This window comes from Mixophyes fleayi, chromosome 6 (assembly GCF_038048845.1).
Source record: "Mixophyes fleayi isolate aMixFle1 chromosome 6, aMixFle1.hap1, whole genome shotgun sequence".
Classification (NCBI taxonomy): Eukaryota; Metazoa; Chordata; class Amphibia; order Anura; family Limnodynastidae; genus Mixophyes; species Mixophyes fleayi.
The window spans coordinates 199,787,106-199,811,454 of record NC_134407.1 but is presented as its reverse complement, the minus strand read 5'-3'; the positions used below and the strand labels follow the sequence as shown (position 1 = coordinate 199,811,454).

The 24,349-nt window shown below is 41.7% G+C and overlaps 1 protein-coding gene, 1 long non-coding RNA gene and 1 other non-coding gene across 6 annotated transcripts in view; 2 read left to right on the top strand and 1 right to left on the bottom strand.

Moving 5' to 3' along the window:
* The window catches only part of LOC142095167 (uncharacterized), a 28,798-nt gene extending 13,486 nt beyond the window's left edge, over window positions 1-15,312 (top strand). For both annotated transcript variants that reach the window (XR_012677750.1, XR_012677751.1), the window contains exon 3: window positions 15,159-15,312. This is a non-coding gene — a long non-coding RNA (uncharacterized LOC142095167). The remainder of the gene's footprint in view (window positions 1-15,158) is intronic.
* Window positions 15,313-15,701: 389 nt separating this feature from the next.
* LOC142095540 (small Cajal body-specific RNA 2) lies at window positions 15,702-16,123 on the bottom strand. Its single transcript, XR_012677804.1, has one exon.
* Window positions 16,124-16,428: 305 nt separating this feature from the next.
* Window positions 16,429-23,425, top strand: DDX5 (DEAD-box helicase 5). Of its 3 annotated transcripts, none has more exons than XM_075177996.1 (14): window positions 16,429-16,604; window positions 18,115-18,277; window positions 18,457-18,553; window positions 18,635-18,768; window positions 18,853-18,918; window positions 19,186-19,327; window positions 19,416-19,576; window positions 19,652-19,824; window positions 20,141-20,251; window positions 20,587-20,648; window positions 20,862-20,921; window positions 22,090-22,308; window positions 22,719-23,097; window positions 23,188-23,425. In XM_075177996.1, exons 1-14 carry the CDS (start codon window positions 16,564-16,566, stop codon window positions 23,195-23,197), a joined length of 1,818 nt encoding a protein of 605 aa, XP_075034097.1. In that variant the 5' UTR covers window positions 16,429-16,563; the 3' UTR covers window positions 23,198-23,425. The 3 variants fall into 3 exon arrangements, with proteins under 3 accessions (XP_075034097.1, XP_075034098.1, XP_075034099.1); XM_075177998.1 differs by lacking the exon at window positions 16,429-16,604 and adding an exon at window positions 17,990-18,011; XM_075177997.1 differs by having other exon boundaries at window positions 22,719-23,425.
* Window positions 23,426-24,349: the final 924 nt, after the last annotated feature.

Sequence of the window (24,349 nt, the reverse complement as noted above, 5' to 3'; positions counted from 1 at the left end):
ATACATCATTTTATGTGTACTGTATATACACTGTATGATGTAACCTGGGGTGGCAATGTATAACAGGCAAGGGTTGGCATTCTTTGGCCTGGGGAAAGCAAGTGGTTCAGGCTCCTCTATCAGGGCGTCTCAATGAAAGTTGGGTGTGATGAAAAATGTGCAGGCATGGTTGTCTAACGTTGGCATGGTGTTATGTAATCAATGAATTATATGAAGAACTGTTATGTCAAAGACCTATAAATAAATACAATACATCTGACTAGTATTCAAATTCATATACCATTTTAATGATCTATGTACAGTAAAGAGAACATTCTAGTGTCCTCTATGCAATACAAAGAGCACTCTGAGGAACTCTATGCAATACAGAGAGCAGTCTGACGAATGCTATACAATACAGAGAGCACTCTGAGGAACTCTATACAATACAGAGAGCACTCTAGTGTCCGCTATACAATACAGAGAGCACTCTGAGGAACTCTATACAATACAGAGAGCACTCTAGTGTCCGCTATACAATACAGAAAGCACTCTGAGGAACTCTATACAATACAGAGAATGTTCTAGTGACGGATATTCCATACAGAGAATATTCTAGTGACCGATATACCATGCAGAAAGCAACGTCCAGCTAAAAAGCAGTAGTATTTGCGCCAGGTGTACAAGTGTCTATACTTACATCTTAGTGACAGATTTGTGGCTTGACAGCATTTGTAGAGAATGCTTAAGTCACATTACTATATTTGCACATAATATATATTAATATGATGAAGTGTTTAATACACAAGAGAGAATAATGTCTTGACAGTTATTAATAAATGCAAAAGTCGTATTTTTAATATAAATTGTTATTAAATACAAACATCTCCACATCTGTTGTCTGCACCTTTAGAAATCAAATCTTCTTTCCTGCAGTAGTCCAAAAAAATGTAGTCCAAGAAATGTCAGTTAAGTAATATGAATTAGACGGCTACAATTTAATACAATAAGCTGTAACACTAATGATTACTGTAAGCTGCAGGGGTCAATACGCAATCAGCCAATCATAAGTGGCTAGATAGTGCTGTTGATAGTAGTTACCATCATGATTGTGTATTGTTACACCAGCCCTGCAGTACCTGCAAGAGATCTTGGACTACTACCATTTGGATTTTAAAAGCTGTTTATTTGATTTAATTTGAGTTGTGTTTAATTACATTTTATATTCATCATGTGACTTTGGCATTTATTTAATAACTGTCAAGTCTCTTCTGCATATTACACTTATTAACATAATTATATTGTGTACAAATAGTGACTTTATCAGAGGAACGCAATGGCAGGTATATGATTTTGGACTATTTCGGAACAAACTATGATTCAAACCCAGCACAGCATATGCACTGCCCCTTTCAAAAACCTTCCTGCCCTGTCCCAGACATACAGACTATATGAACTATGTAAGTGTACAAGTGTTATATTATTTTAACTGTATAACATTTATTTCTATGGCATTTTATTATGTATTTTTTATTATTATTTCCAATGCCCTAGACCTTCTTACATTAAATCTAAAATGTAACAAGTTTGTCCTTGATACAAATCCATAAGCCTTTTATGAAGAGAAGTATTACCTTGACCGTGTTAATCTTTTGAGTGCTTAACTGTGTTAACTCTTTGATTGCTGCTGCATGTGTGCCAGCGAGTAAGTTTGTGTAACAGAGTGCAGGGTCCTATCGCCTTAATACAATAGGTGGTGGCAGTGGTTAGGTGTGTATGTTGTGAGAGACCTGCTTTTGGGTGTGTTCCACCTAGATTTGTAGCCTGTGTGATAGGTGGTTGCTAGACGTAGTGTTGAAATAATGTTTAACCCCTTGCAGTACCGTCCAAACCATGGACACCCTGAGCCCGTTCGTGACAGACACATTTTGGTACGCACGTGCAGTATGTAAACGCGTGTTTTTACTCTAAAAAAAATAGACAGTTCATTATCTGGTGCAAATGGAAGGAAGATCTCCTTGCTCATGTGAATTATCTACCTTGAGTAGATATGATGGCACTTTGCTTGATACTTAAAAAATGCTTCCTTACATGAAAAGGCACTGATGCTCAGACATCTGACTCATCAAACAAATGGTTAACAAAAATGCAAGGAGGCACACTGATTTATTCTCCCTTCTACCTATAATAGAGACACTATCCCTATACTGACCAGCTGGGAGCTAGTCTTTCCTATGACAGATGTCCCCCATCGTTGTGGTTTCAGTTTATAGTGAGAATCATCCACATCTATTGTATAGCAATATTACATTTCTTGCTCAATTCATTTTCTTTAATATTATAACAGGATTAAAATAATGAGCCAGCAACCGTTATAAACATTTTAAGAAAAAACAACATAATAATACTGCTATAATGAAAATTATACCAAATCTTACATTCACTTTGTACCTCACATGCCCCCCTCTTCACCAAACTGAGCCACACCTTCCTCTCCTCACCTGCATGTTCCCAAAATGCTCCCTCCTCACCAAACTATGCTACGTTGTCCTCCCCTCACCTGCATGTTCCCGACATAGCCCCCGCTTCACCAAACTGTGCCACACTGTCCTCTACTCACCTGCATGTTCCCAACATGCCCCCTCCTCACCAAACTGTGCTACGTTGTCCTCTCCTCACCTGCATGTTCCCAACATGCCCCTCCTCACCAAACTGTGCCACACTGTCCTCTACTCACCTGCATGTTCCCAACATGCCCCCTCCTCACCAAACTGTGCTACGTTGTCCTCTCCTCACCTGCATGTTCCCAACATGCCCCTCCTCACCAAACTGTGCTACGTTGTCCTCCCCTCACCTGCATGTTCCCGACATAGCCCCCGCTTCACCAAACTGCCACATGTGTCCCTTCCTCACCAAACTGTGCCACACTGTCCTCTCCTCACCAGCATGTTTCCGGCATGCCTTCTCAACAAATTGTACCAGACATGGTCCTCTCCTCACCTGCATGTTCCCAACATGCCCCCTCCTCTCCAAACTGTGCTACGTTGTCCTCTCCTCACCTGCATGTTCCCAACATGCCCCTCCTCACCAAACTGTACCACACTGTCCTCTCCTCACCGGCATGTTCCCAACATACCCCCTTCTCTCCAAACTGTGCTACATTGTCCTCTCCTCACCTGCATGTTCCCGACATAGCCCCCGCTTCACCGGTCCTGAGTCTGCTGCCACTGTGTCCGGTCCTGAGTCTGCTGCCACTATGTCCGGTCCTGAGTCTGCTGCCACTGTGTCCGGTCCTGAGTCTGCTGCCACTGTGTCTGGTCCTGAGTTTGCTGCCGCTGCCTCTGCACCCGAGTCTCCTGCCACCGTGCTGCCTGGTCCTGAGTCTCTCGCCACCATGCTACCCATCATCATCATCATCATTTATTTATTTATATAGTGCCACTAATTCCGCAGCGCTGTACAGAGAACTCATTCACATCAGTCCCTGCCCCATTGGAGCTTACAGTCTAAATTCCCTAATATAGACACACACTCACACAAAGACAGACAGAGAGGGAGACACTAGGGTCAATTTTTGATTGCAGCCAATTAACCTACCAGTATGTTTTTTTTTTTGGAGTGTGGGAGGAAACCGGAGCACCCGGAGGAAACCCACGCAAACACAGGGAGAACATACAAACTCCACACAGATAAAGCCATGGTCGAGAATAGAACTCATGACCGCAGTGCTGTAAGGCAGACGTGCTAACCACTAGGCCACTGTGCTGCCCTACCCAGTTCCGAGTCTCCAGTCGCTGTCTCCAGTTCCGAGTCTTCAGCCGCTGTCTCCAGTTCCGAGTCTTCAGCCGCTGTCTCCAGTTCCGAGTCTTCAGCCGCTGTCTCCAGTTCCGAGTCTTCAGCCGCTGTCTCTGTTTCTGAGCTCCAGTCTGCTCCAGTAGGGGCGCCTCCCTTGAAGCTTGCTCCAGAACAGTTTCCAATTCATGTGGTTCAGCCCGAGTTGCCTGTTCATGCGGTTCAGCCCGAGTTGCCTGTTCATGCGGTTCAGCCCGAGTTGCCTGTTCATGCGGTTCAGCCCGAGTTACCACTTGGTGCTGTTTGCCCCGTGGCTTCTCAAAGTGCTGTCTGCCTCGTGGCTTCTCAAAGTGCTGTCTGCCCCGTGGCTTCTCAAAGTGCTGTCTGCCCCGTGGCTTCTCAAAGTGCTGTCTGCCCCGTGGCTTCTCACAGTGCTGTCCCTGCCAAGCCGGCCGCCCAGTCCGGGCCTGCTGCCAAGCCTGCCGCCCAGTCCGGGCCTGCTGCCAAGCCTGCCACCCAGTCCGGGCCTGCTGCCAAGCCTGCCGCCCAGTCCGGGCCTGCTGCCAAGCCTGCCGCCCAGTCCGGGTCTCCTGTCAAGCCTGCCGCCCAGTCCGGGTCTCCTGTCAAGCCTGCCGCCCAGTCCGGGTCTCATGTCATGCCTGCTGCCAAGCCTGCCGCCCAGTCCGGGTCTCCTGCCAAGTCTGCCGCCCTGTCCGGGCCTGCTGCCAAGTCCGAACCATCCGTTGCCAAGGGTGTCAAGTCTGAGCTGTCACCTACCTTTGAGGGGCACCTTTCTCAATTTAGTGCTCTACTGAGGTCTTGTGCTTCTTATATCCCCTCAGTACCTAGCCTTGTCAGTGACCCAAAGAGGCAAGTTTTGTTTTTGTTAACACATTTTAGAGGAGAGGCTATGGAATGGGCAAACCCCTTTGTTGAGTCTGATCACCCCATCCTATCTGACTTACAACTATTTGTTGAGGCAGTGATCAACAAGTTTTCACCACCACCTCCCGCTATGCCATCTTGCGGGGCCTCAGCATTATCAGCAGTACCATCCACCTCACCTGGTCAAGAGATACCTTTGTGCTCCACCCAGTTGGCACAGGTCCCAACTCTAAGGAAGTCACGTAAAAGGGGAGGACGTAAAAAGAAAGGAGGTTCTGCAGTGTTTCAACTTCCATCTAGCATGGTCTCCTTTGCCTCTCTGCCCATTGACGAGGACTTTTCTGCCGGGCCTCCCCATTCTGGACTATGATTCCGATGAATTCAGACATTTTTGGTAATCGTGCGTCTGGAATCCGCCCTAGGGGTGGGGGTACTGTCAGGATCTGCCTGCAAGGTTATGCATTACATGCTACTTTGCCTGGCAGCTCCTGCCTTTTGACTTTATTAGTGTGTATTTGCAGCAGTACCTCTGATCACCAGAGGTGCTGCTATCTTGCCTTTCATGTTTGCATTAGGGGTTAACACTTTCTCCAATTATCCCATGCACCTGGGTGTGTTCTCATTTACCTTATATATACCTGTCACTCCCAGCACACATGACTGATTATTGATGTTACACCCTGTGGTTTCTTTCTCCTGCTTTGTTCCTGTGATTATGCTGCATTGGGATCTCAACATACATTCTGCTGACCTGTTTTCATCTGTGAACCTGGTACTTTCCTGTGCATCTCCCTGTACTTGCTGCCTGGAATCTTTCCACACCTCCCGTTTACCTGCAACTGTGTATACCTGGTAACTTCTACAAGACCATTATTACATCATCTGTTCAGTCTCTTCAGCAATAAACTTGTATGTTTTTCACCTTATTCATGGCTCCTCGGCTGTATTTCTACATTGATTCGTGACAATAAAGACATTCCCAAAGTCCTCATACGCTCATGATTAAATTAAGACATAATTTAAGCTTTTAAGTGAGTAATATTTTAGGATAAAGAGAAATTATTGAAAAAAAAAAAAAATGGTTTATATATTTAAATAAAGAATTTTTCCACCAGAGTTTCACACAGTTAATAATTATTTATTTTTTACATTTTCTTTTTTATTGTAGAAAGTGGAACTGGAAAGCCGGGTCTTGCAGACAGACTGGCCAGCTAAGCGGTAGGACTCCTTGTACCGCTGCCAGCCAGTATCTTGCACAAAACAATGTTTTCTATCGCTGTAATAAGTGGCGATAATAAATTATACTTAACACCAATGGATATAGTGATATATTCTACATATTATTAGATTACTGACCTCTCTAAAGTTCTTCAGAACATTGCTCTATTTCATCTACCCCCTGACAGATACATATTGATATATTCTGAATAGTATTAATTATTGACCTCTTCAGACATCTGCAGACCACTCCTCTGTACAGTTTATCACTTTTAGGATGTATATTGACAGTGTTAAACTGGGGAGTCTGGAGCCTACAGAGCACTAATCAATGTGCCTTGCTAACACTGCTTCATTATAATAGACTGAGACACTCCCAGTGCATTATAATACTAAATAGTGGCCTCCCTGACATATGATTCAATGTATAACACTATTGTAATTACAATGAAACCCCAGTTATAATTCAATTTACACCCTCCCTTACTTTAATAAACATCAGGCAATGTTGCCCACCTCAATTGATTTTAAATCAAGCTCTTATTTATTATAAAACATCCTGCACCAATTAATACCCCATTCATACTGCACCAAAATCCCGGGTTTTTGCCGGGGCGAGCTCAAACGACCCGGGTCTTGGTGCAGTATGAATGGTACAAGTCAAAAATCCCGGGTCTAAAAACCCGGGATTTATCGAGGGGTAATTCCCGGGTCGGACCCGGGTTGCCTGCACTATGAATGGTGCAACCCGGGTTTTTCAACCCGGGTTGCACAGAAAACAAGCTGATTGGCTGTCTGCCTGTCTCTGGAGTCACCAGTCACCTTTCAATGACATCACCATGTTTCAGCCAATGAAAACTGCTCTGGTGATGACTCCCACAAATTGCCAGGGCACAGACTTGTGCAGTATGAATGGGGTCAACCCGGGAAATTCCCGGGTCCGAGGTGCAGTATGAATGGTGTTTCTGAGCTGGGACGCTCCGAGCCCCGGCAAAAACCAGGCTTGAAAAACCCGGGATATTGCCGGGGCGGCAGTATGAAAGCAGTATAACACGCAGATAAAACATTCATGTAGAGGCTACAGGGCAGGTACATCCATGCATGTCTGTGTCAACTCACCTCACTACAACACATGACCATAATATAATTTTCCAATATGATACATAGGGGTCTGTTTTTCCAGACATATACCCCTAACAAGATTTTCACCACAGAAAATCTTACATTGGTCAATTTATTAAAAGAAATGGCACTGCTTGCCAGGCCAGACCATGGAGCCTCTGTGCAAATGTGAGCCAGCATTCTGGATCGCACATGATCACTGGAACTGGAAGCTTGGAACTTGGACTACCAGTTCCAGATTCCATTTAATAAATATTATTATTATTATTTTTTTTTATTTTATTAATAAAGCACTTTTTTTCCATTGCGGCCCCCTGGCTAACTCCAGTATGAGATGACATTAGCAATCAGAGGACATAGGCGCAGAAGGCCATTTCGGCGATAGTCATCAACAGGAAGGAGGCTTTGAATATCTGAATAAGAAGTTGGAGGTTGTTACCAGAAATCAATATTAAATGCTTCCTAGAGTATTTGTGGAGTGTGAGTGCATTACTAGAGGGGGGGATTATGGTGAACTGTTGCACTATTCCTGTGTCTTTGGAATTCACGAGAGGAATACGTATGGAACTTTTCTAAGGATTTTCATCACTTCCAGACTTACTACATTATATATTGTTGAAGTCTGTTTTTCTTTAAACTCTTCCAACTTATAACAAACCTGGCTGGAAATAAAAAAAACAGAAATATGCTATTATACAAACCGCATGTCCCCGCATGGGTCACTTGACTCAGTTGTTTGTTCCTAGGTTCTAATAGTTTAGTGGTTCTGAGCCATAGCCTTCAGTGTAATACTTGTTGACTGTAGATGGTTCCTCCGGCTACGTTCTTCTCTACCCTCCTTCTCCTTCTTCCCACTTTCTCCCTTTTTCTTTTATTTTGCTTACTTACTTCTTTTTCTTCTTGTGTATATATAATATTTCATATTGTACTGTATTATGGTTTTCATAAGCTGTTATTACCGTAATTGATGTAAACCATTATACTCTGATTTTTTTTTGCATTGCAAAATTTCAATAAAAATTATTTGGTTAAAAAAAACAAAAACAGAAATGTGTAAAACAACTAATCACTTTAGTATTCCCATATGTTGTTTTGTTATGTTGTGGCAGCGTTGAGAAGTCCTTATTAATGTTTTTTTTGTCTATTGAAACTCTGTGGTACTTTGTTGGTCTGTTTAGCTGCAGTCACTGGAGCACTGGTTAGTTTTTATTTTTTACATTGTATTATTATTTATATGGCGCCAATCATATTACGCAGCGCTGTACAGAGAATATGTAATCAGTCACATCAGTCCCTGCCCTCTGGAGCTTAGTCTAATTCCCTGACACAAAAACACACACAGGTCCATATTGTCAAAAGCCAACTAACCCACCAGTATGTTTTTCTGGAAGAGTGTATGTCAGTCTATCTGATTTATCAGTTCTGATACAGGGAAGGCAAAATTCTGTTTTCAATTTTATTTTCACAAACTTTCATTGAATCTCTTGTATTGTCTGCATGGTTAGACTTGGGGGTAAATGTAGCAAGCTGAGTTTCTGGTGGGTTTGAAAAATGGAGATGTTGCCTACAGCAACCAATCAGATTCTAGCTGTCATTTTGTTAAATGATAACTAGAATCTGATTGGTTGCTATAGGCAACATCTCCACTTTCAAACCCACCGGAAACTCTCGGCTTGATATATTTATCCTTTGGTGTAATCGTGCTCTAGTAGCTATTTGCACTGGATCTGTCCAGTTAGTCTCTTTGTGCCCATTGGCCTTTATTCACCTATGTCGTTGTTCACTGATGTTGATGTTCCCTAGCCTCCATATTAGAACCTAGGGGTATATTTACTAAACTGCGGGTTTGAAAAAGTGGAGATGTTGCCTATGGCAACCAATCAGATTCAAGCTGTCATTTTGTAGAATGCACTAAATAAATGAAAGCTAGAATCTGATTGGTTGCCATAGGCAACATCTCCACTTTTTCAAACCCGCCGCTTAGTAAATCTAGCCCCTAGTGTATGACTGACAGCGTGAGTCCGGTTGCTGCCATCTTTTATAAACCCCAGGATTTTAAATCCTTTGAAGCCTGGAGTTAGTTTACATCGCTTTTCCCAGGCTCATTTTTCTGGTGTCTCATTTGCTAGGGATGACTTTTTAATCTGTTTTATATTGGGGTTTTGTTCAGGACATAAAAAGCTTTTTATTTTATGTCTATATAATTTTTTTCCAAGTATACTTTTACATATTTAGAGCAATGTGAATAAAATGTATTTGTCTAGTTCTCCTAGTAGACACCAAATAATGTATTTGTAATCAAAGCAAGTTATATGGACAAAAACAGGAATATGCTTTATTTTTAACATTTTTTGGAACGTTTCAAATTTTTGTTATCTAGGAGAAACCTTTAGAAGTCATAGAATATAAAAAAAGAGCCTCCCCTATTTATTTACTGATATGGATTCAATGGAAAGTGGATATATTGGCATCTACAATAGCAGTTATTATTAGATCCAGTTCAGCAAGCATATCTTAACCAAGAGGTTGGAGGCCATCCCCGACATCACTGGGATTTTCTGTGCCAGTAGTATAGCACTTAAGTGCTATTGTAATGTTCAGATCCAATCAAGGTCATGAGATTGATGGTCATGGATGAGCGATATCCACTCAGCGCTATTTTAAAAATGGCAATCTGCTGTATCGCATCGGCAGATGTGAGATTTCTGACACCAGGGGGTATATTTACTAAACTGTGGGTTTGAAAAAGTGGAGATGTTGCCTATAGCAACAAAATAAGATTCTAGTTATCATTTATTTAGTACATTCTACAAAATGACAGAATCTGATTGTTTGCTATAGGCAACATCTCTTTTCCAAACCCGCAGTTTAGTAAATATACCCCCAGATTCCACACTGGCTTTTTACATACCACCTTTTGCAATATGCAATCAGGAGAAGAACCAAAACAGAGATAACCAGGGCTCGTCCATGGCGGAATTCTCCCAGGAAAAACTTGTAATAGAGCTAGTTCTCTCTCCCTTAAACCAGTTTCTTGATACCTCACGGTACATAGATGAAGCTGTCCAACGAAAGAGCATACCACATGCTGACTTGACTTTCAACTCAAGCTCTCAGGTTTAGAACATGCAATATTATCGTGTATCAATCCTTCTAAAAAGAAAAGTGGAGGTGTTGCCCATAGCAACCAATCAGAATCTAGCAGTCATGTTCTAAAATGCACTAGATCAGTGATGGCCAACAGGCGGATCTAGGGTCACATGCAGCCCCCCTGAGCCTTCACCTGCGCCACCAGCTTTTTTGTCATATTTGTTTATTACAAATGCTTGTTTAAAATGTCTGCTGGTTGTGTTATCACAGATATTGTTTCAGCTTATTACTGATACTAAGTTTGATGTGCGGTCCTTTTGAAGGTTAGAAGGCCGTAACAAGCAGGCCCTGAAGTGCATCAGGTTACTCATCACTGCATTAGATAAATGATATCTAGAATCTGATTGGTTGCTATGGGCAACACCTCCACTTTTCCTTTTTAGAAGGGTTGATAAATCTACCCCTATGTGTAGTCTCCTGAGTGAATGGGGACACTGATCCCCAAAAATGTATTTTATTTGCTAATTACATTGTGCAGAAGACATTATATAACAAACAAATAAAAAGCCACTGTAGCACCTGGCAACAGTATTTGAAGAACTGAGATGGATGGAAGATACATAAATTATTTGTCAATTGTCCCAGTTTGGGAACATCCAAGATAATACAGTGGGTTCTGACACAAGTCAGTAAGGAAATAGATCACTGGGGCTGAGAGTAATAGACTTGGGTGTGGTTTGTGGTTTACATTCATATCCTGAAGGTTGGGGATTTCTTTTCATTGCTAGCATCTCACTAAACATATGAATAATCCCATTGTTAGGCCCTGATTAGTAAACACAAGGGGCATTTACACCTGAAATAAAAGCACAGTCTGACAATTCCTTTTCTCATGAATGAAACTCCCTCCATGAATATGCACAATACCATTGATTTACATATAGAAAAGATTTAACACTGTAATAAATTGAAACAGTAATATCTGTTTATATTTTGTTTTACTGTACATTGTAGGATAATGAACCACTGGGGAGAAAGTACATAATATAAAATATCTTTCTGTACCTAGCATGCCGGAACTTCTTTCATACAATTTGCTGTGCTAAAGGGACTTTTTTCCCCAAGTATTCTCAGGTTTATTAACATTACATTATCCTATATGAATGTATTGTTCTACACAAGAAATTTGATATAAGAATTACTATTTTCTAAGTACACCGACTGTTACAAAAGCACATAATAAGCAATTAGATATGATTTGCTTTAATTATTCATTGTGTCAACCATTATCAATCAAACCCAATGCGTGGTTGGTTGCCGAGGGTTACTCTGTTTTGTGGTCCCCTCATTCCCTAATTAATAAACCAATTCTCTATCCTCTTTTGTCGCATTTAACACCTGCCATCTTACCAAGGAGCAGCTGGATACATTGATATAAGTATTCTCAAGTGAATATTAAGTACACTATTAAATGTCATTTTAAATTATCTAAAAATCAGACATAAAATGTTGCAAATCTGTGTCATAGAGCAACAATTACCATCACGGACTGGACGCACTGCTTCTACAGCGGCGATGGGAAGAACTGGTGCGCTTATGATCAGAATGTAACATAGTGTTTTCTGAGTATAAGCACTCCTGTGTGACATGAAATGAGCTTTACCCATTAACTTCAATGTGACAACATGGGAGAGCTCGAGCACTATGAACCCTGGCATTTTTCTAGCTGGAAACGAACTAATGTTCCAAGCGCCAGTATGACACCATCAGGCTGCGATGTTTCTCTATGCCGTGTAAATGTCATAACTATCATCACCATTTATTTATATAGCGCCACTGATTCCGCAGCACTGTACAGAGAACTCACTTACATCAGTCCCTGCCTCACTGGGTCTTACAGTCTAAATTCCCTAACACACACAGACAAAGACTAGGGTCAATTTTGATAGCAGCCAATTAACCTACCAGTATGTTTTTGGAGTGTGGGAGGAAACCGGAGCACCCGGAGGAAACCCACGCCAACACGGGGAGAGAACATACAAAATCCTCACAGATAAGGTAATTGAACTCATGACCACAGTGCTATGAGGCAGAAGTACTAACCACTTAGCCACCGTGCTGCCCCAACTATGTTCTATTACATCTACAATGTCACAATTTTACCACTTGTTCCATGGTGCGGATTAGGGAATAGAAAATGTGGCAGGATTTTGGTAAATAAGATACAAAATAAAAAATACAACATTTTGATGACAGACACTGGTATAAATTTACCTAAGTATATTATCTATCTACAGTAGTTTTATTGTTGTGTATTACTAAAAAATGTCAAATACTATAGTTCATATCTTATCAATTGAAAAGTAATAAAAGAATGTACATACAGTATACAAGTTTGAATATGTTTAGTGAAATGAGACAAATAATAAGGTATGGTTGCTTTTATCTCAAAATAACTTATTTGTAAATGGCCACAGTACATTTATGTCAGTCTGGAGGCTCTATAGGGTATATTTACTAAACTGCGTGTTTGCAAAAGTGGAGATGTTGCCTATAGCAACCAATCAGATTCCAGTTATTTATTTAGTATATTCTACAAAATGATAGCTAGAATCTGATTGGTTGCTATAGGCAACTTCTCCACTTTTTCAAACTCGCAGTTTAGTAAATATACCCCTATGCCTCTAACCCGGCATGAATTTGTTTCGGTTGGTAATGGTGCCTGTTAGACACAGATATGAACAACAACCCAAGGGTCTCCCCAAAAGCAGTGTCTAGGAAGCCCAGATAAGATCTCCCTTACCTCTAAAACTATTAGTTTTACCTGGATCTAATACCAGTTATATAAGTTGCTGTAAGATAGAAATAACAGTTGATTTAAAACTGTAGGTGTGCAGGGGAAATCCTCTCCCTGAACTATAAAAAAAAAAGATGTTTTTTTTTTTTAAACAAAATTGTTTTAAAAAACATGGAAAAAAAGTTCCTTTCTTCTCTAACACCCTCATCATACCAAGCCTTGTGTGATACTAGAGCACTTTGTGTCACATACTCTCAGGCCAATGTGTGAATGTCACACAATGATTCCCACACTAAATTATACCACCACCCCAATATTTGTTTTTCCTAATCCTGGCCCACACACCAACTGTCTTCCCAAGAATTTATGCAAAAAATAACAGTTACTATACTTTTATCCAAGATAACTAAATGAATTCAATACTAAGCTGAATATCTGGAAAGCATGTTTTTCATAATCAGCTTTTTTCTCTAAAACTCCATTAAGTACAAAGATGTAGTGTAACATTTACTTGAGTGGACTAAGAAATAAAAAAAATGGATGCCCATTTGAATTGAGGCATCAGATCACATTATATTTGGTCTGGTCATAAAGGGGCAACACCCTGCAGTCTTGAAGTGGGTAACATTTTATTTAGAAAAATAAAATGCCCAAAAGTGGAAAACCAGTTTAACCTGAAGTTTTGGACTTTTTGGCATTTTAATATTGTCCTTGATTTAACTTTATTTTGACTGCTCCCTTGAAAAAATGTAAAAAAGCATGTTGACTTTGTTTCTTGTGTCGTGTGGAAAGTTTTGAGTAGCATTATTTTTTTGTATGTACCATTACACTAACTCAAGTCCATTACATTCAATTGTAAAAATGCTTCTGCCTTGAAGAGCTCACAATTGATGTAATGCATATGCACATTTATTCACAAGTCAATGGAACTGTATTAAACAAAATGATGCAGTATCTTATAGCAATCAGTCACTTCACTAGTGCAGTTTAATCGGGAAGTACAATAGTACTCGATGTTGGATCCTTTACCTGTACAATGAAATGACTGCTTTGATGTGTAGACAAAAAAAATATTAAGTGAAAGTGTTATCCACGTTTGCTCTGTAAAGTTTAGTTTTGAAAATCTATCAGCTTAACAGGGTTGATGTTCCAAACAAGAGGACTCAACATCTTAAATTGTTTTTTTTTTTTTAACTAGTCAGCAATTTTTTTTAAAGGTGCCCATATATGCTGAGATTTGGATGGCCAATTAAGTCGTTTTAGACCTAACTGCACGCAAAAAGCCAGGTGTATAAGCACAAAAAGAGCACTGGATGTTTTGTTTACATGGCCAAGTCTGACAAAGGTGTATAGATTAGATTCCTTAAACTGGGTACACACTTCAGAAAATTTCTCCTGATGCAATATCGTTAATGATTTTACAGACTGAAAGTACCAATCAGCATGTCGATTCATATGTACACGCTATACACGTTTTATAAGATTTAACCGTAACTCTTTGGGGCATATTGAAATGTTGGCGGTTTCGGCGGCGGAAAAAGTATTACTGTTATTACGGTAATACTAAGCAGGATTTCAGCTTGCAGTCCGTGAGCTGAAATCCAGCGAGTAAAGTACCGTAATAATGGTATTTACGCACACTATTACCATAATGAAGGTAATAGTGCGCGGGGCGTGTTACTTTAGGCTGTAACGCCAACAATTGAATATGCCCCTTTAAACTCTACAGAGATCTGCCTACACTGCTGGTCCTGGTCATACACATTGAAGAATTGGAATGACATCGTTCCATCTTTGACTGAGATTTTTAGTCCGGTTATAAAATTAAATAAAACAATGTGCTGTAGAATGATTATCATTAAAGTGTACACACTCGTGTGATAACGGGCCAAACGGTTGTTTATCGAGTGATTGGCCTGATAATTGGGCGAAAAACCTGTAGTGTGCACCAAGCCTAAGGCTAATAGCTCACAGGACCATAAAACTCTATTATTCACACTCCCAATCCTTTATTGTCTGTGTAGGACTGGACAATATACATAGGTTGTATTGGAAGGGAAAAGTAGCAATGAAATGCTATTTTCTTTACAACAAAGCACCTTCCTCCTATTTCAAAATGGACTCCGAACCATTACCCTCATCCCCCAAGCTCCTTCCTGCTTTATTGTCAGGTGTATTTGTTATAGCTTCTAACACTTATTTAATATGTCTGCTGACATTTTATTAACATTGGTATCTCATTTTTGATTAAATGTATTGTTTTAACTTATTACAGAGATTACAGCTGATGTGCAGCACTTACCAAGGTTAGAGGACGGCCCCTGAAATGTATCACTGCTATAACCTCTTAATTCAAAGGTATAAAATTACAATAAATATTGATCTAAAGCAAAATAAATTGACAAATGTTTTACCAGTAAAGAATTTACATTGGGGCTGGCACAATTTTTGGTTTGTGGTTTCCCTTGGAAGAAGCAGGTACTTTATCATGCAGACCCTTGATAATACTCCGCAAACCACCTTGAACTCAGAAATAGAGCCAACATTAGATTTTATTATTATAACTTTAGTTCAGACTTGAATTTTAAAAAGTAAAGTTAGTCTTAATACTCATTCAGACATGGCCATTGTACCAAACACTTGCTTTATTTAATAGTAACACAGGTCACACAAATGTTCAGTCTGACTTTCCTGCACATTTATAACTTAGCTTTAACCCCTCTGACCCCAGATGAAAATGTTTCTTGCAAACTGTAAGATTCTAAAAATAAAATAAAGCATCCCAGGACTCACCAGCATTCTACACCGACTGCTGCTCATGGATCAGAATCGCCTCTATACTCATTAACCGGTAAAACCGATTTAGTATATCTGATCAAATCATCACATCCAGAGTAAGCAGCCTGTAGAGCCAGAATCTGGGCACACAGTCCCCAGAAGGGGCATAGCCAGAGAGGTCCTATCATCTCACCCCCCGGTGCAGGCGCCATCACACGGGGGAGATCAAATAAGATCAATGTGTGTAATGGGATAGAGCAGCAGAACAACCTTACAAACATACACAACACACATACAGTATAAATATATACATATGTATATATAAATATAAATATAAATATAAATATATATATATATAACACAGGCACTCACACACATACAGAACCACTCGCTGCGTGTCTCACATGCTGCCTTCGTCCCCCTCTCATATACTGCTGGCCAGCCACTGTCCCGCCCACGTGACTACGGCTTCAAGCTCCGCCCCCTCCTCCATTTTCCTCCCCCGCCCCCCGGGCACAGCACCCTGATTCACCACCGTCAATTTTATTGCTTCTAACTACACTTACATTTTTACAAACAGATTCATATTGCTCCATTCTCTCCCGCCGGCATATACCGCGGCATAACGGGCCGAGGCCCTGCGTCAGAGATAGACTATAGGCGCGCCCTGCCCTTACGGAAGATGGCGCCTGCCTGTGCCGGGCCCCGCCCCCCAGGCGGCGGAGGGATACTGATTACGTCACCGTGCAACGCCCTGATCTGCGGACGTGTTGCCGGCTTCTGTCTCTCTATTTAACCGGCAGCCGAGCTGCACACATCTTCCCCTCCATCCTCCGGACCTTTCCTGTATCCCGAGATTTCTTTCTTTCGCTCCTTGATTTCACCGTAACCCTACCACAACTATGCCTGGATTCAACGATAGAGACCGCGGCCGCGACAGAGGGTGAGTCTTCCGCTGCCGTTACGGATTTTTTTTTTTTGTTAACGGCTGGTTTCGCGGTCATGGCGGCCGGATGCCGCCGGTATAGGGGCGCTCTGCCTGTACTTGGTCACTGCCATGGACTGATGGGGTGAGGGTACCCATATTATTATATTGGGTCGTGTATATAATGAGGGGGTCACCGTGTACCCCGGTACTGGGAGGTGGTTTGGCATTATTACCGTGTCTATGTCGGGATCATGGATTTGGGGACCAGCACCCCGATTATTTTTGGTACTGCGTAAGATGGAGGCTCCGCCATGCGGTCGTCGTCACAAAATGCCGGTTCTTTGTCTGATCACAAAATGGCGGCCAGAGGGGGGGGGGAGGGAGGTAGATGTGACTTCTACCGGGCTCCTGCTCTCTGATTAGAGTGCTAGCTCTTGGGGCACAGTATTCTCTACACCTGGTGTGTAACCCTTATCGTGCTAGTGTCCTATATGCCCCATCCCCAGGTTTTTATTGTAAGTGTGGTGGATCTATTGCCCCCATGGGTGGTAATTATACTTTATTCACTGTGCCCCATCTCTGCCTTTGTATTGTGCTCTTCCTGCAGTCACTGTGCTGGAGCTGGCAGTGTGTTGCTGATGGCTGCTTTCAGTATTTCTTGTACTGAGTCATTGGGGCATCTTCTTCTTAGTGGCCATACATTGTAGTGCACTCAGTATAAGGAGTGTGGCGTACTATTATATAAAGACCTATTTAGTCCTCCTCACACTATGCAGTTCGTCTTTAAATACTAAGCAGACTGCTGTTTCTGGATTGGTTTAATTCACAAGATTTTCCTTTTATTTTTCTACTAATCTGCAGTTTGTTATAATGTCCTATGATCTGTCTCACAATTTCCTTTATAATTTTTCTGGGTATATCATGACTACGTGTGACTCATAACTGTACAGTAATTGCTTGGGATTTTACGCTGTTAGTCTTTCAGAAATGCAGATTATGTAAACTGTAACTTGTGTTGTCCTGATCGTTCATGCCGGCGTTGGTCTCTATCCAAATTAGTTTGAGCTTGCCATCTAATATACCCCTTCAAATATTTAATTAGAAATATAAAATTAGCCTTGAGGCAAGGCTGGAAGCACCTGGTTTCCTGGCTTAATATCAGATGTGCTATAGATTTTACATCTGTTTTCTTGTGAATCATTGTGGTGTGCTTGGAGGTACATTTTGTCCTTACATAAGTGTTTACCTATTGTAATGTCTCATAACGGTTTCTAGGAAAGGCGTAGCTAGATGTGTTGCCGGTATCTGATTTCTCAATACTTCCTCCTGCGTCATTGGACGTTACATCATGGTTTTAACATCCTGCCTTTTGTCACTGGCAGGGCTTGAAGCGTTCTTTAACTCATGAACAACAGCTTGTCTGTAAGCTTGTTAAACATGTTCCCTATGCTCGGCTACTTGAGATGATAAATTACTTGCCTTCTTCCTGCATAACTCATTATTATATTTTTTTGTCTTGTCTCAGATATGGAGGTGCTCCACGTTTCGGAGGGAACAGAGGCGGCCCAGGTGGCAAATTTGGAAACCCGGGCGAGAGGCTAATGAAAAAGAAATGGAACTTGGAAACACTACCCAAATTTGAGAAGAACTTTTATCAAGAAAGCCCTGATGTGGCAAGACTTACACCGGTAAGCTATTGTCTGTGGTGCACTGTACACAACATACTGAGGTTTAATAAATATCTTTGTGTTATTAAAGATGACTGTCTTGCCAGCTTAAATAAACACAACATTTTTTAGTTTTGGGTTGAGTCATATGGTGGGGGGCTTAAGCATGCACGTGCTAATTTATATTGTTTGTCTTGCAGCAAGAATGTGAGCAATACAGGAGAAGTAAGGAGATCACAGTCCGTGGCCACAACACCCCCAAACCTATTCTCCAATTTCATGATGCCAACTTCCCAGGTAACCACACTTACCAGCTCTATGTACTTTAGCACATTATCCACAAAGAAAAACAAAATAACCACCTTATGTTCTTAATAGCTAACATCATGGAGGTGCTCAAACGCCAGAACTTTACCGACCCAACACCTATCCAAAGCCAAGGTTGGCCAGTAGCACTTAGTGGTCTCGATATGGTTGGCGTTGCAATGACTGGATCTGGGAAAACACTATCTGTAAGTAACTTTAACCATTATAACGACTAATGCAACTTTGTCTTTGTTGAAAGGCAGAATGATGAGACTGTTTTGTGTTTACAGTACCTGCTCCCAGGGATCGTCCACATCAACCATCAACCATTCCTGCAGAGGGGAGATGGGCCAATTGTAAGTACCTGTTCTCTGCCATGTGTGCTTGTTTATGTATTTCTTATAGTGGATGCTTACAAGAACTAAAGGGCATTAAGTGGTGGTTCCGTTTTTACTTATGCCCATGTGCGCTCATGTTGATAGAACAGTCCGCCAGTCTAACTGTTTGGTGTCTTGTGCACTATAGAATCTTAGTTGGAAAATTGACAGAATATGGAATAGGGCCACAAGTTAGTGGTCCTGGTGTTAAATCTTCCAGAAAAAAATAAATTTTGTCTCCCTCAGCTCCTGGTGCTGGCACCTACCCGAGAACTGGCTCAGCAAGTGCAACAAGTGGCAGCAGAGTATGGAAGAGCTTGCCGCTTGAAGTCCACCTGCATTTATGGAGGAGCCCCCAAAGGACCACAAATTCGTGATCTAGAAAGAGGTGAGCTCATATTAATGATAATGGGCTCTTATACATGTTAAGATCTGTCTTTGTGTGTTGGTTACTCACTGTATTATGTCTTCATTAGGTGTTGAAATCTGCATTGCAACACCTGGCCGGTTAATAGACTTCTTGGAAGCCGGTAAGACCAATCTCAACAGATGCACATATTTGGTACTTGACGAAGCAGACAGAATGCTCGATATGGGGTTTGAGCCTCAGATCAGGAAGATTGTGGACCAGATTCGAGTGAGTATTTGATCATGTTTTCTTGCAGTTTGTTTAGCTCAAGTTGTCCAGGCCTAACCCATTGTCTATCTCCAGCCTGACAGACAGACCCTAATGTGGAGTGCAACCTGGCCCAAAGAAGTACGGCAGCTAGCAGAAGACTTTTTAAAAGACTACATTCACATTAACATTGGTGCACTGGAACTGAGCGCTAATCACAACATCCTTCAGATTGTTGATGTCTGTAATGACGGAGAGAAAGATGACAAGTATGTATTATGCTATGGTAGCAATATCTTGGGCTGTGGCATCTATCATGTGATTATACTGCAACATCATGACATGAAATATAAAAGTATTGTTAACTGAAGTGTTTTGTATATTGGCACTGCTAGTCTTGTAGATATAATGCAGCAAGTCTATATTTCCTAGTTGCCTCTAGGAAATTGGTAGTGATTTAAAACTGCTATCAGTATGCTCGGTTATATTTCCTGCATGTGTTTAAATTAGGAGAATAGTCAGCTGAAAGTGTTCCTATTGTCTGTCTGAAGTCCTGGCTCTAATTATGTGCTTATAACTCTCTAGACTTGTCCGTCTGATGGAAGAGATCATGAGTGAGAAGGAAAACAAGACCATAGTATTTGTAGAGACAAAAAGGCGCTGTGATGACCTCACTCGCAAATTACGTAGAGACGGGTAAGTGACTTTCATAGTGATCTGTAACCTTCAACTTTAACCTGGACATGTGTGGGACCTTAATGCCTTGGAAACAGCTCACTCTATCCATGATACATCCAATGCTCCATAACGTGTAGAAAAAGTATGCAGCTCACTAGTCTGCCTTGAAAGGTTTAGCTCTACAATCAGATTTCACAGTAAACCCTTGGCCTGCCAGCTCCTGCTTGTAAGATTATACTTGGGGTGTAATTTGTCTACATACAACACACAGAACAAAGCCTTTCCTCTTAGTCATTCTAGTAGCTACTTTTGTCCTAGGAACTTGTCTGAAGTAACCATTCACTTTGTTGCAGGTGGCCAGCAATGGGCATACACGGTGACAAAAGTCAACAAGAACGTGACTGGGTTTTAAATGGTATGTATATTGTGTTTTGCTTAAACCAGTGATGGCTAACCTGTGACACTCCAGGTGTTGTGAAACTACAAGTCCCAGCATGATTTGCCAGTAGATAACTAGCTGATAGCTGGCAGAGCATGCTGGGACTTGTAGTTTCACAACACCTAGTGTCACACTGGCTTAAACCGTCTTGTCATTGTGGCTTTTTTAACACTACCTTTCTTTTTGCAGAGTTCAAACATGGTAAATCGCCAATCCTCATAGCCACAGATGTTGCTTCCCGAGGTCTAGGTCAGTACTCAACACTGTCTGCGCTTCAGTATTTAATTACATTTTTTTATTTTTCCTTAAAAGAAAAGAAAGTTGACTGCTTTCTTTAACCTCTGCCATTCTCTTGAGTTTTGTTTTTCACAAAGGTGCGGTCTTTGTGGCATGGCCTAGGCATGACATTCGGAGGACTCGAGGGGGACGGAGGACTAGTGGAAATCGGCTGGCTGCTCCCAGTCGAGTAGAGAGGTGGAAAGCTGAGCATCGTGTGCCAGTATCTTCAAAAGGCAGAGACTTTATTTAACCCCACAAAAAAACTTGCAATCCCCATGACATTTGCACCCTTACTCTGGTTTCAATGCTTTGCATGCTTGTCATAATGCAGTGCTGTTACCCGTAACACACACGCTCTGCGATGAGGCAAGTTTCAGTGAGGATCCGGCCAATTTGTGGTTCCTTGCCTGGGAGAGCAGGTTTCTTTTTGTTCTCTGGTTCTAAGCCTTTTGTAGACAAATTGGTGAGTACTGGCACATGAATGAGTGTATAGAATGGGCAGGTGGAGCAGCACTCCTCGCCTCTGCAAAGTTTCACGATCCTCCCTCACCTGTACCGTAGTCGTCATGTCGAGACCTGCCTGAGGGGGACAAATTCTCAAGTGAACCGTGGCTTCTTGGAAGCTCTTGCCTAGACGAGACAGGTGTACCAAACAAACCTGCTGGTATCGGTGTTTCCCCCCCATGTAGAGTTGGGGAGACATGGTTATAAGGTCCTGGCAAGACCATGCAGTGGGTGGCTCGAGTATTGAGCTTCTAATGAATGTGTGTGAGGACCAGGTGCAGTTCTCTGGAAGGTCCTCGAGTCGAACACATGAGGAGGCTGCCGCCAGCTTTAGTGGCCGTACTGCGGAGAAGCCAACAGATGTCACTTGAAATTGACTATTGATAGGGAGACTGTGCATAACATACTCCTGGTAAGGTGTGTTTGGTGGGAGCAGACTAGGTTTGTTCTACATTTATTTTGCTGTGAGCTCTGGGTACCTTTTATTATTTTTTTTCTTTTTAACGCTTCTTCTTTTCAGCCCTGATTTCTCACTGAAATGTTCTTTTAATCTAACTTGTCTTTCTGGTCTGGCTGTTGTGGTGTGCAAAACTCTTATTTGCTGTCCTGTTTGCCACACTGCAACACTTTACAGATGTGGAAGATGTGAAATTTGTCATCAATTATGACTATCCAAACTCCTCTGAGGACTATATCCATCGTATTGGAAGAACAGCCCGCAGTAGCAAAACTGGCACAGCCTACACATTCTTTACCCCCAATAATGCCAAGCAGGTCAATGATTTGATCTCTGTGCTCAGAGAGGCTAACCAGACAATCAACCCCAAGCTGCTCCAGTTGGTTGATGATAGAGGTAAGTGTGGCGTGACTAATCTTTTAATAAACTTATTGACAAAAGCCAGCCTGGAATGAAGGTACCCATTTTGTGGGCTGAACCAAAATTCTCCAGAATGATTCACATAGACTTGCTATGGAGTAGACATCACTAAATGATTTTGTGGACTGAACTTTGGTTCAAGCAATAATATGGCTGCTTCCTGAGCACAATAGAATGGCCATCCTGACTTTCTGTTAGACTTTATTAGGAACTGAACTGATTTGAGAGAATTGTGGATCTATAATAGTGTGCACATAAACTAGCTATTGAATATAAAGTATCATCCTTTTATTTGATGGGGATGTTGCTAGTTAATCTGACACTAAAGTTTGTTGTGACTGTCTCTTACCTATCCAAATTCTAAGTGTATTCTGTCCTATTCACAGGGCGCTTCAGAGGACGAGGAGGAATGAGTGACCGTCGTGACCGCTTCTCTTCAGGCAAGCGGGGTGGGTGGGACAGGGAAAACTACAACAGAGGGTTTGGTGCCAAGAGAGACTTCGGGAACAAGTCCATGAATGGCTTTGGGGCACAGTCGTATAACAATGGTAACTCCTTCAACAATGGCTACGGCGCACCGGCAGTACAAGGTGGCTTCCGGGGTGGTGCACAAAATGGTACCTATCAGAACAGCTTTGATGCCAGTCAGCAGTATGCCACAACCATGCAGAATGGGATGAACACACAAGCGTACACATACCCAGCTGCGGCTGTTGCTGCAGCAAGCACCATGATGGGTTATACAATGCCTGGAACTTACCCCCAGTAAGATGCACAGTCTGTGTTTTTTGTTTTGTTTTTTTTCTTTTGTTTTATTTTATTTCCCATCCTTGCTCTTTATATTGTGTTTTTCAGAACAGGCTAGTTATTTAAGAGAAGTCTCTACAGGATGTGCAGAAAAGGTCTTCTGCACAGCAGTGACTAGTGCACTTTTTCACTATTTAAGTTGACTGTTTCTCTACATTCCTGAAGAAATTTTAGTTCCTTTTTTGTACTAGAAAATGCAGCCAGTGTTTTCACAGTTTATGTACAGTGATTTGAAGTACTGTAATGGAGGCAATGCATGGCCTTCAATAAAGATCATTTAACTCAACATGTCTTGCTTATTTCATGAACATAGTAATAGCAGACCAGTCACAACTTGTTTCTAAACTACCGGTGTTTGCTGCCCACTGGATTCACTTCATGGAAATGGCAATCTGACTAATCACATGGGCAAATCATCTTTTTGGTGAACTGGCAACCAATGGATGTTAAGCTTGTACTCAGCAGCCCTAAAGCTATAAATGGTTTGTGTGAAAGGGTTTAGCAATTATTAAAAGCCTAAGCGGAAGACCTCTTGGGGCCCAAAAGTAAACGTACCCAAGACTCTACAACCCCTACTGCCTTGGCGTTTGTACTTCTGTCCTGTTGTCCACACTGCAGACAGCAAAGTGAGGGAGGAAATAAAATGGAGTCCTGTTACAAGTCACACAATCATGCCCACATCAAAGGTATATAAATTCTGTGGTACTTGTCGGTCATCCCTAGAAAATTTAGGTCTCTAACCCTAAAATGAGATGTCCTTTGTAGACTTGCATTATAAGCAAGGCCCTATCTTTAGAGCAAATATGTGAATGGCTATCGTACTGACATGCTAAAGCTGGGTACACACTATACAGTTTTCGTCCAATAATCTGCTCAATCAGCTGACATGCGACCGCTTGTTCAAAAGTCGGGTCAGTGTGTGTAGTGACACGATGGTCGAAAGTCTGCCCAAATGGACAATTGTCACCCCATTTGGTTGGTCGTAATGTTTAATATTTTTGTTCCAATGTCGTTTCCGCTGTGTAGTGTGTATAAACTTCCGACCAATCCACAACAGTGAGTACGAAATTTGTCATTGCTCACAACAACATGGCTGTAAAAAGTCGCTAAAGGGACGACCGCTCTTCCCTTTATCGTCCTAAACAATGCTAGTGTGTATGCAGTCCATGGACTGAGCGATCGGAACATCGATCGCATGTAAAATCGGCAT

Excerpts from the sequence above, each read along its gene's own strand:
- DDX5 (XM_075177996.1), top strand. The coding sequence starts at position 16,564 with ATGCCTGGATTCAACGATAGAGACCGCGGCCGCGACAGAGG. Across the intron at positions 20,649-20,861 it reads ACGTGACTGGGTTTTAAATG|AGTTCAAACATGGTAAATCG; the intron begins GTATGTATATTG and ends TTCTTTTTGCAG. Across the intron at positions 20,922-22,089 it reads TGTTGCTTCCCGAGGTCTAG|ATGTGGAAGATGTGAAATTT; the intron begins GTCAGTACTCAA and ends AACACTTTACAG.